At 34.6% G+C, this 14214-nt stretch overlaps 1 protein-coding gene across 2 annotated transcripts; it reads right to left on the bottom strand.

Moving 5' to 3' along the window:
• Nucleotides 1–566: 566 nt before the first annotated feature.
• Nucleotides 567–11892, bottom strand: LOC114271157 (NADH-ubiquinone oxidoreductase B8 subunit). 2 transcript variants are annotated; one of them, XM_028212767.2, is made up of 3 exons: nt 11503–11892; nt 11292–11398; nt 567–938 (listed from the first exon to the last, which is right to left on the bottom strand). In XM_028212767.2, exons 1-3 carry the CDS (start codon nt 11586–11588, stop codon nt 835–837), a joined length of 297 nt encoding a protein of 98 aa, XP_028068568.1. In that variant the 5' UTR covers nt 11589–11892; the 3' UTR covers nt 567–834. The 2 variants fall into 2 exon arrangements, with proteins under 2 accessions (XP_028068568.1, XP_028068567.2); XM_028212766.2 differs by having other exon boundaries at nt 877–1660; nt 11503–11750.
• Nucleotides 11893–14214: the final 2322 nt, after the last annotated feature.

Raw genomic sequence — 14214 nt, forward strand, 5'->3', positions numbered from 1 at the left:
AAACAATTCAGTCATTCGGAGCAGCACATTTCGAGCTACCCACTAGAATTGTTAAAGAAACTATTAAAGCATCTTTTTCTGACTTAAAAACCAATTGAGAGACTTTTAGCCAAATTTCTCAAAACAGTAGTCTTTAAAAAGAAAATAAGTTCAGCTAGAATTCTAAAATTGAGAGAGCCAAATTAATGAAAACAATAAAAAAAATAAAAAAGCTTTCCCCTTTTGCTTTAGTTTTATACATTAATTAATTAATTAATTAATTTTTTGGATGGTCTCATGAAGGAAAGAAACAAATCAATCAGCATCTCGGATGTCCAAGACTACAAAATTGTGAATGTCTTCAGGCCCTTCCTCGACCCAGGTTTGGAAGGCTTGCGCTTGGAGAGCTTTGCGAGACCAACCATATTCCCAGTCGTCAACACGTGCCGTATGGTAGTAAATAAAGATGTTCATAACAAAAAAATCAAGATGTAAGATCCTTGGCTACAAAGAGCAGAGAATGCGAAACACACTAATCGCAGATCTGAGAACATGATTGATTGTTGCAGCGGAGAAAACTTTCAAGGTTGTGAAAATGTCATTGCCAAACAGAGCAAAGCAATTAACTTAACTGAGAATAGATCTGGTGAAAGTTACAAAACAGGATTGCTGGTACATGTATTAATCAGGATTAAAGAAGCAACAATGCAGAGTACTCGTCTTGAGAATATTCATCATAGAATGACAAAAAAGTCGGATTAGTTTCATCCAATGACGAAATTCCATGTGACATCATCAATTTATTTAATTTCAGGGAAGCCAACAACAGCAACAGCAACAGTAGCAGCAGCAACATCAAGTTTTAAGAGCTGCACCAACTTTAGCAAGGTCCTCCAATGCTTTCAAGATCTGTGGCTCTGTCATGCCTTCCAAACGAATCCCCCTCTCAACACCCATATCTGTTTCCAAAATCAAAAGTCACAAAATCAAAATCTTTTGTGATCACATATGCACTAGAACGTAACAGAAACAAAACAGATTAACAAGGAACATACAACTTTTTAATTTGCAAATGTCAAAACTACCAGAGAGACCTTGGGGGCAGAAGATTGTTATGGGTATTACACATCTATAAGGATTACAACTTATGGGAAAAGGGGAGGAAAAAGTTGCAACTTGGTTAGGCTTGGTTCGGTTTAACATCATCCCTGAGGCTACTCAATGTAGATTCAGTTTTTATTTCACTAACCTAAAACCAAAACTCTGTGCGAACCAATCCAAACCAACTGACATGAAATTCAAAGGACACAGTGCATGGCTGAGTAACCCCATAATACGACCACTTAAAAGAACTTTTCCATGCATGTTGGTGAAGCCCCTCATCAGCAGTCACCCTTTGATGTAGGGATTACCTCCCTGTGGTATATCCAAAAATGGGCAATCACTCTTCTCAATTCACGTGATGCTTGAAAAAAGTAAAGGCAAAGGCAGTGCATTGTTTTGGTACACGGTTACTGACCTTGGGAAATAAAAAGACTGCACATGTTTGTATAGGGAAATCACAGTTTGCTTGGAAAAAAAAAAGAGGCATTACCTTCTTCAGCTGTAGTTGTTATTGGGAAGTGGAAAGGAGCATATTGTTTGTATCTTGGCTCACGATGTATGAATGGGCATGATGGGTCTGTATGGGATATAGTAGAAAAATAAACAGTGGGTTATATTTGGTGGTGTGTGTGATAACAGTATCACAGTGGTCTGGGAGGTTGAGAGATAATAGTAAGAGTGTGGGTAAAATACTAGGGAGTGTATTTGACTCACCATTTGTATTTTCTACTGTTAGTGGATTGCTCTATCCCACCTGTGGACGTATGCATTTTAGTCAAACCACATAATCTCAGTGTTCTTCCCTTTCAGTGTCGATTTTATTTTTATTTACTTCCCTTGCTCAGGTGGGTTTATTCCTAACATGATGTTTTGTCAAAGAACCAACCCTCCCAACCTGTTGTCATCAACCAACTTTGTTCAGTAGCTAATGACCTAGCCAGCATGCAGCAAACCCAGTATAACCCCTCATGGAGACCTTGTTGACATGGCAAAGAGGCCTTGGCACTTCTTTGCCACCCAAATGGGCCCTAGTCTCACTTGCTCCAGCTGATTTGGGCAGCTAGCCACCTCACCAAGATGACTCCGAAGTCAATTCTCCTGCAGGTGGTAACCACACAATTGGGCCCCCTGCTCCACCTACAGCCTCAGTTCCAGATCCTGGTCACATCCCTGCCCCCTTGGTGGGGACTCCATCCTTAGGGGTTCTTCAGATTCTCTCTGAGAAAGCCCTGTTCAGACTCCTGTCTTTGAAGCAAAACTCACACTTAAATAGGTCAAGGATCCATGTGCAACCCACCTTCAGTCAAACACTCCACATATTCCTCTCACTCCTGACCTTAACCTTCCCACCATACCTGCTCGAGATTGCCAGCCTTCCTTCAAAGTTAGATTGAAAGGAGGGAAACACCAAAGAACAAATCATCAATACCAAGGGTAGGTGCCGTGTCAGGTTATTTTGGGGTTATTGTCAGAATTATTTCACACCAACTCAACCCGATTTTTTTCCTGTGTTATTTTGTCGTGTCACTTTCAATCCATATCCAGTTCGTGTTGTGTTAACATATCATGTCAGAAATTTTCACTCTTAATTAAAAATACCAAGTGTATGGAGAAAATAATTTCCCCCCCCCCCCCCCCCCCCCCCAAAGTTAAATTTTAATGAAACTAACCTCTTTTGGATGAAATTATTCAAAAAAACATTTCATTTCAACTCAATTCCATTTCCCCAATTTACAAACACTATACATTATTATAATATTTTTTTTACTAGATTGACTCTAAAATAGTAGACAAAAAATACATTATCTTAAATGGCGCGCGCGCGCACACACACACACACACACAAAAACAAACAAACTATATTACCCTAAAATCCTATTTTACTTACCTTTTTATTTAACTACATGGAGTTACATAAGGAATTCAAAAATGTCATGGCACCCTTTAAATAACATTAAAATGTCTAACTAATTCTTCGACAAGTTATCCGTGCCAATTTCATGTCATGTCGGTTCGACACTAGCCTAACCCATTTCATATTTGTGTTATGAGTCGTGTCATATTCATGTTTGTGTCAAAAAAAATGATCAATCCTAGCCACCTAAGTTTGTGTAGAGTTCAAGTTGTGTTATTATGCCGTGTAAAAAACTCCCACCCTTAGTCAATATGTTTGGCATACATGACTTGAATCACAACCTTCCTTTGACGAAATTCTTCAAATCTCACCCAGACAAAGCTTACACTCTTGGTACCCACATGGTTCTATTTCATCATGGGAAGACTTGGTGAAGTAGCACTTCTACGTTGAAGAGCACGTCACTACTCTCCAACTCATTCATGAGACCAAAGCGAAGTGGTGAAGACCTTCTCTTCACATGGTTTATGGCATAGGGGATACAATGACAGAAATGCATTAAATTCTTGTAGACTAGTGGAACAAGAACAATACACCACTTCATTGCCTGGCACATTCACTAAACCCAAGGTGATTACAACACAATTTACTTTATTAATTTAAGCTTAATAACATTCATTCACATTTATAATTAGTGTACATTTTTTCCATTGCAGGTATTATAGTGACATGTGGCTTCAGGAGGATCCAACCTGAGTTCCTCCACACAGGGATGAGGAGGTCACACTTGAGAGAAAGTTCAGGTACTTGAAAAGGTACTTTGATGATCCAATAGAGCGCACTAAAAAGAAAAACCATGAAGTATGTTCAATTTCTCAACCAAAGAGGGGACATTTGCTAACATGGATTCCATTGAAGATAGATGTAATATTAGGGGTGAGCAGCGGATATATCGATCCGCCTAAACCGAACCGATCCGCCGCATTTTGGACGGATGCTTGATGACGAGCGGATGGTTGCGGATTGATTTTTTTCAATTTGCCTAGTTTTGGACGGATGGCAGATTTGATGTTCCTTTAGCCGCAACTGAACCGCCAAACCGTGAGCATCTTTAGTAATTTGTAAGACTTTATGATTTCAATTTGTTTATATATTTTGTTTGTATTTTCAATTGAAAAAGAGTTTAAATAGTCTGTTGAAAAAGAATTTTCAACTTCAATATATTTTTTGAATTGAAAAAAATAAATGTATTAGTTATCTATATTTTTTGGTTTTTAAATCTAACTGTAAAAATAATAAATAAAAAAGATGATACATGCTTGTTGGTTTTTGTTTTCAAAAACAAATATAGACATAACAAATATAGATGCATACAATATCTACTACTGCTCTGTTCATGGTTTTGGTGGTTTGAATTGTTTTTATATTTTAAGAACTACATATTGTAATACTTTATGTGGATGAGGTATACCTATGAAGCACGGACACGGACACGGACACGCATACGGACACGGACACGGACACAGGACACGGCAATTTCTAAAAAATGGGGACACGGACACGGCAGGGGACACGGCAAATTTTTTAATTTTTTTATAAATATTTTTATTTTAATACATATTAATTATTTTATTTATTTATTATATTTTTAAATAATGTGTTGTAATTAATTATTTTATTTTACATACATATATTTATTTTTTTATTTATTAATATGTATAAGTATATATTATCTTATAATATGTATTATCCATTATGTAATGAGTATATTTATGTTATATAATAACTATTATATAATATATAATAAAATAATAATAGTTATTAGTTATATATATTATAGATAGTTATTATATAATAAAATAATAATAGGTATTAGTTATATATATTATATATGAATATATAATAATTATAATAGTTATAATATCAAGAGATAAGACAGACGGGAGAGAACCGAGAGGGAGGGAGACAAGCAAGGAGACGATCGCGAGGGAGACGATCGCGATGATCGCGATCGCGATCAGGATCAGAAGCGAGGGAGAGAGAGAAGGCGAGAGAGAGAGAGAGCTCTGCGAACGCAAAGGCGAGACAGAGAGAGAGCTCTGCGAAGGCGAAGGGGCTGGATCGTCGAAGTAGAATGGGGCTCTGGATCGTCGATCGAAGTCGAAGGGCTCTAGATCGTCGTCGACCAGGTTTGTTCTCGTTTTCCCCCTTTCAGTTACTCTTCTCTCCGTGTCCATGGCGTGTCCAGATTCGGACACGCGTGTCCCCTGCAAAAAAATAAATTAAATTAAGGGGACACGCCAGATGCCGTGTCCCGTACGTGTCCCCGACGTGTCCCCGTGTCCCCGGCGTGTCCCCGTATCCGACACCGCCACGGCTTCCATTTTGCCGTGTCTATGCTTCATAGAGGTATACAGTGATTATAATATGTAGATGAAGTATGCAGTGATTGTAATATTCTAAAATTTCAAACTTTCTTTTTTTGGATGAGGCATGTAGTGATTGTAATTTTTTTTTTTTTTTTTTTTTTTTTTTTGAGGAAGTGCACAAGTTAAATTATATTGAAAATTTATAAAAAATTTAACCGCCAAACCGATTCGCATCCATCTATCGATCCGCCAATCTACATCCGTCGGATTGGCGAACAGATGCAGATTAATTTTCTCCAATCCGCCAATCTGACGAATGAATGGCAGATTGGAGCTTCCGTGGCCGCAATCAACCCGCTTCCACCCCTATGTAATATGGATCCTCATAGTTGATGGGTTGTTCATGGTGCATCTGCATCCACTCTTCAATCATTGGCTTTAAGACTGCTTGTGCAACCTTCTTCTTTGTCATGTGCTGAGAGAAATTGGAGTATATACTCTTTTATCCATTCGGTGAGAAGAAACAAGATAACACTCCAACATGCAAAGGACTTAATTTTTATTCATAGCAACCTCTGCTGTCTATCAAGCCCAATACATTCAAGGAGAAACTAAGTTGTGGGGTAGGGTTGTTCACGGGTCGAGTCAGATTTGTCATTGATCCATCACTCAAATCGACTACAGTGGATTGGACATTTTTCCAACTGATTTCAACCGTATTGTAGTTCGAAACTGTTCTATTTGAAACCGATTTATTCGGTCGAGTTTCAACTGGGAACAACTGGTAACTTTTCCCATTCTTCGAACCCTAATCTATATATTATATATACATATATCTATATACACATACAGATGTGAGAGTGGAGAGAGGAAAAAAATGAAAAAGAAACCATTTTGTAGCAATAGCACAAACATTACATTAATTTCGAACTCAAATATGTATATATAACCTCAAAATCAAATATACAAACAACTCACATAGTGATTCAACCACAACTCTCTCACAACTGATCTGAGAGATTAAGTTAGGGCTTCTGAAATTGAGAGAGAGAGAGAGTTAAAGCTTGGGTTCTGAACTTCTCCAATCATCATCGTCACTTTGCTATTGAGATTAGGAATTTGGGATTTGATAAGTATATCATAGATACAGGGATGTTCAGGTTGAGATGAATTGAAGGAGTTGAGAGAGAGAGAGAGAGAGAGAGAGAGAGAGAGAGAGAGAGAGAGAGAGAGAGAAGGGGGAGGCAAAGACGAGAGGTTGAGAGAGAAGAGTTCATGTGAGAGTGAGAAGACACAAGGGTGAGAGATGTTTTTTTTTTCCTTTGATTAGAGAGAGAGAGAGAGAGAGAGAGAGAGAGAGAGTTTAATGACTGGGAAATTGATTTGGAGAATAGAGAGGGATAGTTGAGAGTGATGAGAAGACGAAAGCATGAGAGAGAGAATTTTTTTTATTATTTTTCTGGATGGAGAGAGAGGGGGGGGTAATGATGAAATTGAAAGTTTGAGAGATTTGAAATGAAAAGCTGAAAGGATGAGAGAATTTTTTTTATTATTTTCTTTTCCTAGAGAGAGAGAGAGAGAGAGAGAGAGTTAATGATGACAAATTGAAAGTCTGAGATAGATATGAAAATGGGAAACAGCGGAGGGTGTCTTGGAAAGATAAAAGAATCAAATCTATGCACTATATAATTAATATATTCGGTCAAGATAACCAAGGAAATAGATGAGGCTGCCTTGGGAAATATAAGTTCTTATTATCTATATATATATATAATTCGGTCGGTTCGGTTCAAACGGGTTTTTAATTATTAAATCCGAAATCCGTCCAAAATCCAAAAATATTTACATAAAGCAAACCATGACCGACCATTGGAACTGTCGAAACTGCCCACACTTGGTTCGGATCGGGCGGGTCAACTCGGGTGGGTCGGGTAATTCGGTTCTTTGTATACCCCTATTGTGGGGTATTGAGGGCAACAACTTTGATTCATGTGATGGCATCGGGATACTTGAGCTTGGAAGCCTCTCACTTGATAAACTTAAAATGGAGGTTGTGTTGTTTACAAATGATGGAAATGCAGATCAAGGAAATGGCGATGATGATGAAGACTTAGTAAAAGTCAAATCTACTTGAAACTTTAGAAAGTCAACCGTTTTTTTTTTTTTTTTTGGCCTCCCATATATAGTTTTTGATGGATATTAGATGTTTCCCTTATCTTAACTCTTATCGTTTATGTCTTTTTTATGAATGATATATTAATTACTTAAATGTAATGGGTATTTTTTTATATTAAATTAGTGTTAATTTTTATTGATTTTGATTGTTAGTGGAAATGATATTAATCTGATAGAGAATAAACATATATAAAAAAGAATTTGTATCCGTGTCCGTATCCGTACTTCTAAGGTCACGTCTGTAACTCCACACGAAGTGGGGGTTTGGTTCATGAGACCTCAAGCTTAGGCACTCAAGGAAAAGGGTCCACGCATAGTTTCCAAAATGGAAAGCTAAAACAGGAAGCATGGCCATCAACTATATGGGGAAACGGGGATTGAGAAAAAGATCAAGAATCGAATGGGAAATTTAGTAAGAATGTTAGTATAAAATTTTGTAAAACAAAAAGAAACCTAACTAAAAATCTATATGAATACTTTTATAGATATAAAGTTAATGCCAATCCTATTATATAGAAGCAATTCCAGTCCATTGAATCTCACGTAGTTGTTCACTGGGGTAGAAAATTCCACCCAATAACTTAGTAAGCCCAAGTTCTCCAACCAAATGTTGATCTATTACACACAACTAAACAATTTCTAGATTGCATTCCATGTCGTACATGAGTATAGCAAACTTATTTCAAGAAAACAAGAAAGTCTATGAAAAAGACCAGCCTTTTAGAGACAAAAAAAGAAATCCTCACAAGACATACCATAAGATATTTCATGATTATAGTTATTAGTCCCAATCAAGCAATAGAATATAGTAGACTCAAGCATAACTATATATTAATGACATCAGTTGTGTCAGCAAATATGACATGATATGAAATGTTTAAAAAAAAAGATTCACCATTTTACTTTGCCTTGAATCCATCATTGACCTCTTATATTTTAATTGTAACAGTCAAACTTATAGCCAAGTTGCAATGTCACCATTTCATGAGCTGCATGTACATTTGCCCATGTGGCACACACATGGCCCTCTCCACAATGCCATGTGGCCATTTTTTGCAAGCCCATGTAACAACTCAAGAAAGTTGACATTACAACTTAACCATAACTGTAACAGTTTGTCAATCGTAAGCAGGCCATTCTGAAGGAAGCTAAAGCCATGGTTGACGTTGGACGGATGCTCGGTTTAAATTTTGAGGGTGTGGAAAAGTAATCAGTAAACAAAGTTATGGAAATGTAAGTGAATGCAGTTGAGATCTTTGAAAAAGAGAATGATTTAGGGATGTTCTAATCACTCTTGTTGTCTATTTTTATTCTTTCGGTGTGGTTTTGTGCCAAGGAAAGTTTTTACTTGGATTGTGAGAGGGTTGGGTAAACCTGAGACGAGGAGGATGATTTTGAAGGATTCTCAAAGGTAGGAACACTGAGATGTCATGTTTATTCAAGAAACAAAATGGGGTGTAGTTAATCATAGAAATTTTGATTCACTCTGCGTTTGTCCAGGTTCATTGGAATCTTTAGTTGTTTGGTGCTTTGGATTGGGGTACCAAAGGATTTGTAGAATGGCTTTGTGGGTTAAAGCGATTATTTTTCATTATCAGTTGGAGTCAATGTCTTTGTGTTCTACATTGAAGGGGTTTGTTCTTTGAACCTTGGTTGATGGATTGGTGATGTCCTAGGAATGTGATGGAAGGGCTGAAGATTTTACTGGGTTTGGTTGGTTTGCTGGTTTCATGGGCTCTTGCTGCCTCCTTTATGTTTGCTGAGGTGTTTTGGGAAGTACGAAGTTTCTATTTTCATTTGTCTTGTGCAGGTGTTTGTGGTGGCCTTAGGTCGTTGGGCAGTGGCAGTACGGTGTTTGGGGTGGTTTTGTTAGTGATTGGCTTTGGCCCTTGTGCCAAGTTATGATGCTGTTGATCCTTGCTTTGTATTTTTCGTTTTCTCTCTTCTTATTATTGATGTTTCTAGGGTGTACCTCTTGTACCTTCAATTTGACAACAATAATATTCTTTCTTTTTGCCAATCAAAGAACAAAAAGACAAATGTGGAATTTAATGTAAACTGCAATGGTGCAAAATGTAACTTACCTCATAAAAAATTAAGATAATGTAGTAACAATTACTATATGTCAATATACATATTAGAATAATAGATAAGAATCAAACGATACATATTTGGCTACCAATTAGTCACTAAAAGCAAACCTACATCTAACAACATTGGTTACCATAAAAAACAAGACATGGAAACAAATATATAAAACTATTTCAAAACTAAGAACCACTAATGCATAACACTGAAAGTCATCTCCTACCATATAACATCTTAGAAGATTCTATTCTAATGTATCTTCTATCAGCTAAAAATTCAACAACTTCCCATTGCATATTGTAAATAGCATTGTGAAATTTGAAAATAATGTTGTTGGTTATCTCAAAGAACCCCAAGTCAATTTTTTCTTTCCTTTGTTCTTTTCTTTTCTTTTCTTTTCTTTTTTTTTCCCTTTCATTTTCTTCCGTACATTATTCAGTTATGCTACATTTGATTATGCATTAATTGATAATTACCATGATGATAAACCAATGTGTCATTGTATACTTGTTTAATGCATCAACTTTCTTTTAACTTTGGTATCTAACTATTAATTTTCACGAAACCCCAGGAATAGTAATATAAAGAAGCTATATATATCACACCACTAGCAACTACTTCAAGCTCTGGCATGGTTACTGAATAGATCACATACAATAAGGGAAATCTGACATCAATTAAATGTAGGATTGTTTGAATTTTCCTTTTATTCCTCCACACATGATCACATAGGTTTTCTGGGCTGTAGAGGGCAGGTGATTTGTGTTTGTTCCTCAGGTTTGTGCAGGTGCACATGGTTCCATATTTGACGCCCACTTGCTTCTGGGGACATAACCAATGTGTTCATTGTCAAAACTTTGAGACTCATCTCAAAACTTATAGTTATATAATCAAAAAAAAAAGAGACAAAAATGGAACCCTACAAAATTGTACTCCCACTCCATATTTGATAAATGACCGGCAATCTTAGATCGTACTTGACTCCAACCATTTTTGTTTAAATTATCATATTGAATGTATTGTGTTGTATTGTATTGACCATTCTATTGTTCCTTATCTCTAACCCTCTATATCTTCCCTCTCAATATATTTAACATTCATATGTCCATTTATGAAAATAATAAGTACTTACACTCTGTTTGGATCGTGGGGTGAGAAAATAAAGAAATGATTGATCTCTCATCTAGGTGAGAAAACAAAAAACTGATTGTATTTTCTCACTATCATATTCGGACGAGTAAGAACGCAAAACTATGTGATATAAAGAGACGGGCAAAATTTTATTTTTCTTTCTTTGTATTTGAGAGGTTGTTTGCAATGATCTAAATAAATATACTTTTTTATTTTCTTACGAAATCATGTCAAAAAAAAAAAGAAAAAAGTATGTGATTTAAAAAGATAAAAATAAAATAAAAAATAAAAATTGTGCTAATATAGGGAATGCCAAACAACCCCTAAATAGGCAGTCTCGGTGTTATGAAATATACGCGATTAATTAATCAGTTTGTTTCTCACCAAATCTCAACAGCTCTTGGTAAAAAAAAAAAAAAATGAAACCTTTTGATAAAAAATTGAAACCAATAAAATAAAAAGGTTCTCTCTTTCTGTCTTTCATATCATTCATCCCCAAATCAGTCAATACTGTGCAGAAGCAGTGGCAAATGAGATGTATATATATACATGTAAATGATAAAAGATGGTACTTGACTTAGATTTCATACCATATCTTGCCCACAACTGAGGCTCAATCCCATTGCATTCACGGATCAATATTGGCAATTTGGGGTTCAAAGTCTTCAGATCCTTGTAATTCTTCTCCACAAATGATCTGGGACCAAAAAAAAAAAAAAAAGAGAGACAAATCTGAGTAGGGTCAAGAAGAACAAGAGTCGAGAATTCGATCGAGAGAGAGAGAGAGAGAGAGAGAGAGACCTGGCTGATGAACTGGCAGATGAAGATTGGCAGAAGAGTATGCGAAGCTCCTTGAGGTTCTTTGATAGATTGCCCCTCCACGCCATTGTTGGTTGTCTCTCTTGCTCTCTCTACTATTAATTTCACCAAACAAACACAGCCTAACGCTTTGCTGAAACAATCTCTGAATTGTTGTGCCTTTTATTGCCCCCTTTTTCTCCGTAATCAATGAACGAAGGAAAATGCCACTAATCTTAAATAAAGTCTTACATCCATATTAAAAGTTTTGTAAAACGTTTAATAATTTATTTAATCTTAAATAAAGTCTTACATTCACATTAAAAGTTTAGTAAAACGTTTAATAACTTGTTTAAAATTCCTAGTACAACTCATTAATGAAATCCCGGTGGATTTCCATTGCTTATTTAAGAGCTTGGGCTCCACATTATGGAACAAATGTTTGATTTTAATTTTTTTAAAATTGAGTTTTTTATTTTTTTAATAAATATTTTTAAAATTTTAAGTAATTTTTTACTTTCTTAAATTTATTTTACTTAGATGTATTTAAAACATAAAATATTTGTGAAAAATAATTTAAAAATCAATAAATATGTAAGGATATAAAAAATATACTGAATTCTCATATATATATATATATATATATCAACAATGATTCATCCCACTAAAAACATCACCACTAATAGCACTAATGCATTAAAAAAATAAAAAAAAAATACAACTCCAAGACCAAAACATCACATCATTAATGGCGGGACCCACTGCCACCTAATTAGTGGGAGCACTAATTAGTGCTCCCAAGCATTTTTCTATATATATATATATATATTTGGTATTTAGTGAATCTTCTAAAAAAATTTTTTATAAATATTATACTTTTTGAATGTATTTATGTTAGGTGTATCTAAAAATTAAAAAAAATTATTTAAAATGTTAAAAAAAATTCAGTGAAAATTAAAAAAATATAAAAAATAAAAAATTTCAATTTTCTAAAAAGTAAATCCTGAAAAACTAAATCAAACAAGTAGATTTGTACCTAAAAAATATTTAGTACGTCCAATTTTTTAATATTCTCTATTAAATTATTTAGAATTATAATTTACTCTCAATATATCTTCTTTTTTTTCCCACAAATTACCCTTCAAGATAAAATTATAATTTGTGGCACACCCAAATAACAAACAAATCAAAACCCTAAATTACGACACTTCGAAAAATCTTTTCAAAAATCCTTACCTGTTCTTTAAAATTTTGAAACTCCTTAACCTTAAATTCAGTTTTTCCATGAACCCTAAAACCCTCACAGACTTTAAAGTGTCATATTTAACATGCTGTGGATGTAAAGATACCTTACCCAGTGGTCCACAAGCATTCTTGTACTGGCATCCTTGATGATGCTTTAAGATTTGTTAGAACCCTAGCTCCATTTCCTTTTGGGCGAAGTCTAACCATTGAGAAACCAAATGACATTTTTCCTATAATGTTTCTAGCTGATGCATCATCTAATGGACTATAGTTCGATCATTCAAGTTCATAACCATCCTCATAATATTTTTTGTTATTATTTTCATCTATTATTTGATTTTGTTCAAATTTTTTTCTATTTACAAATAACAACACAATAAGAAACAATGATACTGATGATAATAGTGAGTTTTGATGGAATGGATTGGAATTTTGGAGTGAAATGAAGAGAAAAGAATTAAAATTTGGAAAAGAAGATGAAGAGACTTGAATATGAATAATACATATAAGTGATTACGGTATACCATGACCAAAAAAAAAAAAATATTTCATTTTAGAGTTTAATGTATATTATTAGTAAATTTACATTAGGATATAATATGAAATAAAATTTTAAAATTTTAATTAAGTGTACTGAGTTATTTTTTTGGTGTAAATAAAATCACCCAGACGAACCAATTTTATTCAATTTTGGGTAAATTTTGAGCCAGTCCTACCTATAGGCCATGTTTGTTATCCCCCATCAGTGGTGGGATTGGACTGATAGTGAGGTTGGAACTTTGAAAGCATGTTTGTTATCCTACATCAGTGGTGAGATTATTTATCCAGCCAGATTAGTAATCCCATTGCACAGCAGGATTATCAAAGCTAGTGAAAGTATGGGATTAGAAAAATAGTGAGGGGATTGGAAAAATAAATGAATTCTTTTTTCTTTTTTTTAACCCAAGTGCAGCCTGTTATTTGTAAAAAAAAAATTATATTTGTTTTAGAATTTTTTTTTAATATAGAAATATATATTTTTTTATTTTATATAAAAATAATTTAACAATCCCATCACTAACCATCTCACCCACTATCATCAAAACAAACGCACTTTTACTTAATCCCCTCACTAACAATCCTCACATTAATAATCTCTTCACTAACTATCCCCTCACTAACAATCCTATCCAACCTAATCCGCCAAACAAACGTGGCCATAGGGTCTTGTTTTATTTTTTTTAGGTCTCGTTTGCGAATAGATTATTTTAATAATTTTTTAGTTAAAATATGAGATAAAAAAATTAAAATATGTTTTGGAATGACTTTTTTACAGTGTTTGATTTTTTTGTATAATTTTTTGTTTTTTATTTTTTGCTTTTATAGTGACTTTTTTACTTTTAGGCTCAACATTTCCCAAACGAGGCCTTTATGTACCAATAAGTTCTAAAAATATTTATTTTATGAGTAGTGCTATGTACCTCTATCTTT

Source organism: Camellia sinensis, chromosome 10 (genome assembly GCF_055761805.1).
Source record: "Camellia sinensis isolate YWXY chromosome 10, ASM5576180v1, whole genome shotgun sequence".
Lineage (NCBI taxonomy): Eukaryota > Viridiplantae > Streptophyta > Magnoliopsida > Ericales > Theaceae > Camellia > Camellia sinensis.

Bases quoted from the DNA above. Each gene is read 5' to 3' on its own strand.
- LOC114271157 (XM_028212766.2), bottom strand. From the start codon at position 11,588: ATGGCGTGGAGGGGCAATCTATCAAAGAACCTCAAGGAGCTTCGCATA. The intron at 11,399-11,502 runs GTCTCTCTCTCT...TTTTGGTCCCAG, and splicing joins TCTGCCAGTTCATCAGCCAG to ATCATTTGTGGAGAAGAATT. The intron at 1,661-11,291 runs GTATGAAATCTA...TATCCCATACAG, and splicing joins TCAGTTGTGGGCAAGATATG to ACCCATCATGCCCATTCATA.